The following is a 2,712-nucleotide window of genomic DNA, read 5'->3' on the forward strand; positions in this document are numbered from 1 at the left end:
TATATATATATATATATACTGCTGAAATAATTAAGTTAACTTCATAAAATAATTAAGTTATATAATTAGATTTTAAGCTAAAAGAACAATATTTACATATTTATTTTTCTCTTCTTTAGCTTCTGCTTGCATTTCTCTGAATATATCGTGCTATGAAATATTCATCATCTTTTTCATCAGTTCGATCTACAATAAATCCTTTTTCAAATAATTTTTCAACTGCTCAACATGTTTCAGCATCTTTCAATTACGTTTTCATTCATTTAAAATGACTAAAATGACACCAGGAGTTATTATGTGAATTTCCAAAGCACATAAAATATTTCATTAAAGTCATTAACTAAAAATATAAAAATTAAGACAATCTGTTTCAGAATTGTACACAGGGTAGAATGATCTCAAACAAATAATTCGAAATGGAAGCTTCAAAAATTGACAACATTGATTACATTATGATCAAGTTTTATATGTAGAGTGTTGATATACTGTAAATATTATTACTGCTTGTTTTTATATTTTCAGTTGAACTGTACAATAATTTTTATGCTTAATATGATTATGAAAATCAATTTGGAATTTACTATTGTTATTTATACATTTTTGGTTAGTTTTAAATATTTGACCTGATTAAAGTATATAAAATTTTATTTAAATATTGTATATATGTGCCAAGCTAATGTTATACAAATATGAATATTTAAATGATCTGATGTTTATGTCGGACTATTGTACATTTCATTGTAAAATAAAAGTTAATCTGTTCCTTTACGTGTTATGTATTCTTGATTAAGGTTTTTTTTATTGTATTGATTATTTATAATTAATATACTTAAACAATTGTTATTTCAGGTTTGAAGTCATGGTTAATTTAGCTTAATGACTTATATAATAGTTTTGTTTTGTATTTTCAAAATAACCTACCTCCAAAATGTAGTTTTTCCAATAGGAATATCACCTACCCTATAATGATTTTAATTTAGAAGACTATAAATAAAGTTAAGCTATATATAAACAGGATTTTTTGCAGATACAGATTAAAGAGGGTGCCAAATTTATTCAAATATGAAAATCTTCACATTGTCAACTTTTACTCAGTTTTAAGAACACAGTTTGGTGGAAAAAACAAATAATCATATTTCGGCATCTATATGAAATCGAGTCCACACAATCACAAAATATCTATTGGCATTTTGTCATAGTTACGAAAATCTGTTAAAAAGGTTGCAGATTAGCTGACATTTTTAGGGACATTAAAAAATTTTCGGTCGCTTCTATCCAAAAGAAATATTTAATAGTTTTATGTAGCAATATGCTCTGATTTCCAAATATGAAATTGACTTTAAATTCTCCTTTACCTTATACTATGCTAAAACTTAAATATTTTAAAACAAAATTAACTCAATTGTGGATTAAGAGCATTATTAATATACTAGATTGTTTGCCTCAAGAAATTAATATAAAATATCTAAAATACATGAAATTTATAAGGCGAGTGTTTAAATTAAATACAATTATGTAAGATATTCATTTCGTATTTCTGTCTCTTTAATTTGTATACACAATGATAAAAACTTATTTCGAGTGGCCAAAATGATGGAATTATACCAAATGTTCGCTTCATTCCTGAAACAAAATGTTTTCGATAATAGTTGAAAAAAGTATTAAAAACGATGATTCAAAATTAAGTTCAAAATCTAAAATTGCTTTAGTGAAAATCATTTTTTTACCTTTAAATTGTGGACTACTTGTCACTAACTATTAGCTATTCTTGAACAAATGTAAATTCATTGTTTTTGCAATTATTATTTTTGATATAATTTCTTAATATTAAATTTAGCTATAATGCAAACATGAGGAGTATCGATTTCACTCATTTCATTATATGCCCTTGATCTCCGAAAATAATGTTAAATTCTAAATAGAAAGATAGATTTAAACAGTTAACAACAGTGGTCATATTGACACTTTTCAAATTTGTTTATATTGCTATGTTAATTTCTTACTTTTGTAGCATTTATTGTTAGTATTTTTTTTCCGAAATAGCTTAGTCTGTTGGTATGTACAGCTCATACTAAAAATATATTATTCTGTATATGGACAAAATAAAGCAATATACCCAAGCATTGCAAATGTAAAATAATCTTACTTATCAATCATTTTAGTTTTGCATAAAATTTCAAGTGAAATCGGACCAATGGCCGTAGTCATCTTGTAACTGATTTTCATAAAGTTATTTGACAAAAAAGTTCTTGATGAAAAATGACTAAGGTATTTTTAACCAATTTTTTGACAAAATATTCAATTTATTCATAAAATGTATAGCTATTATATCATCATGTGAGCACACTTTTTTAATATGTTTTTGTTTGAGATACATATATTTTAAAGGCTATCAACTGTAGATGAAAAAAGTGAAACTGGAAAATACAAAGTGTGCAACAACACAATTTAAATTAAACAACAAATTATTATTAAATATTATATTCCATTAAGAATTCATTAGTATGTTATTTCGCTTGCTTGACGACTGCCTTGCATCATATTGTATTTCAAATTAACAACAACTTTTATCTTATTAATAATTTTGTTAAAGCACTTTGAGACTGTTATGCTATTCAGAACTTTGATACTAAAGTTAAGAAGGCTCTTGTTTCGAGAGCCAAAACTATAATATGTCTATTTCTGTATTTTATTGATATTTTTAGTTCTCTA

At 24.7% G+C, this 2,712-nt stretch overlaps 1 protein-coding gene across 1 annotated transcript in view; it reads left to right on the forward strand.

The window, feature by feature from the left end:
- LOC107452480 (lachesin) overlaps nt 1-768 on the forward strand; it is a 174,054-nt gene extending 173,286 nt beyond the window's left edge. Inside the window, exon 10 of the mRNA XM_016068967.4 lies at nt 120-768. Coding sequence (XP_015924453.2) covers nt 120-211 — 92 coding nt within the window. The 3' untranslated portion in view covers nt 212-768. The remainder of the gene's footprint in view (nt 1-119) is intronic.
- The last annotated feature ends 1,944 nt before the right edge of the window (nt 769-2,712 follow it).

The sequence above is a fragment of the Parasteatoda tepidariorum genome, chromosome 3, assembly GCF_043381705.1.
Source record: "Parasteatoda tepidariorum isolate YZ-2023 chromosome 3, CAS_Ptep_4.0, whole genome shotgun sequence".
Classification (NCBI taxonomy): Eukaryota; Metazoa; Arthropoda; class Arachnida; order Araneae; family Theridiidae; genus Parasteatoda; species Parasteatoda tepidariorum.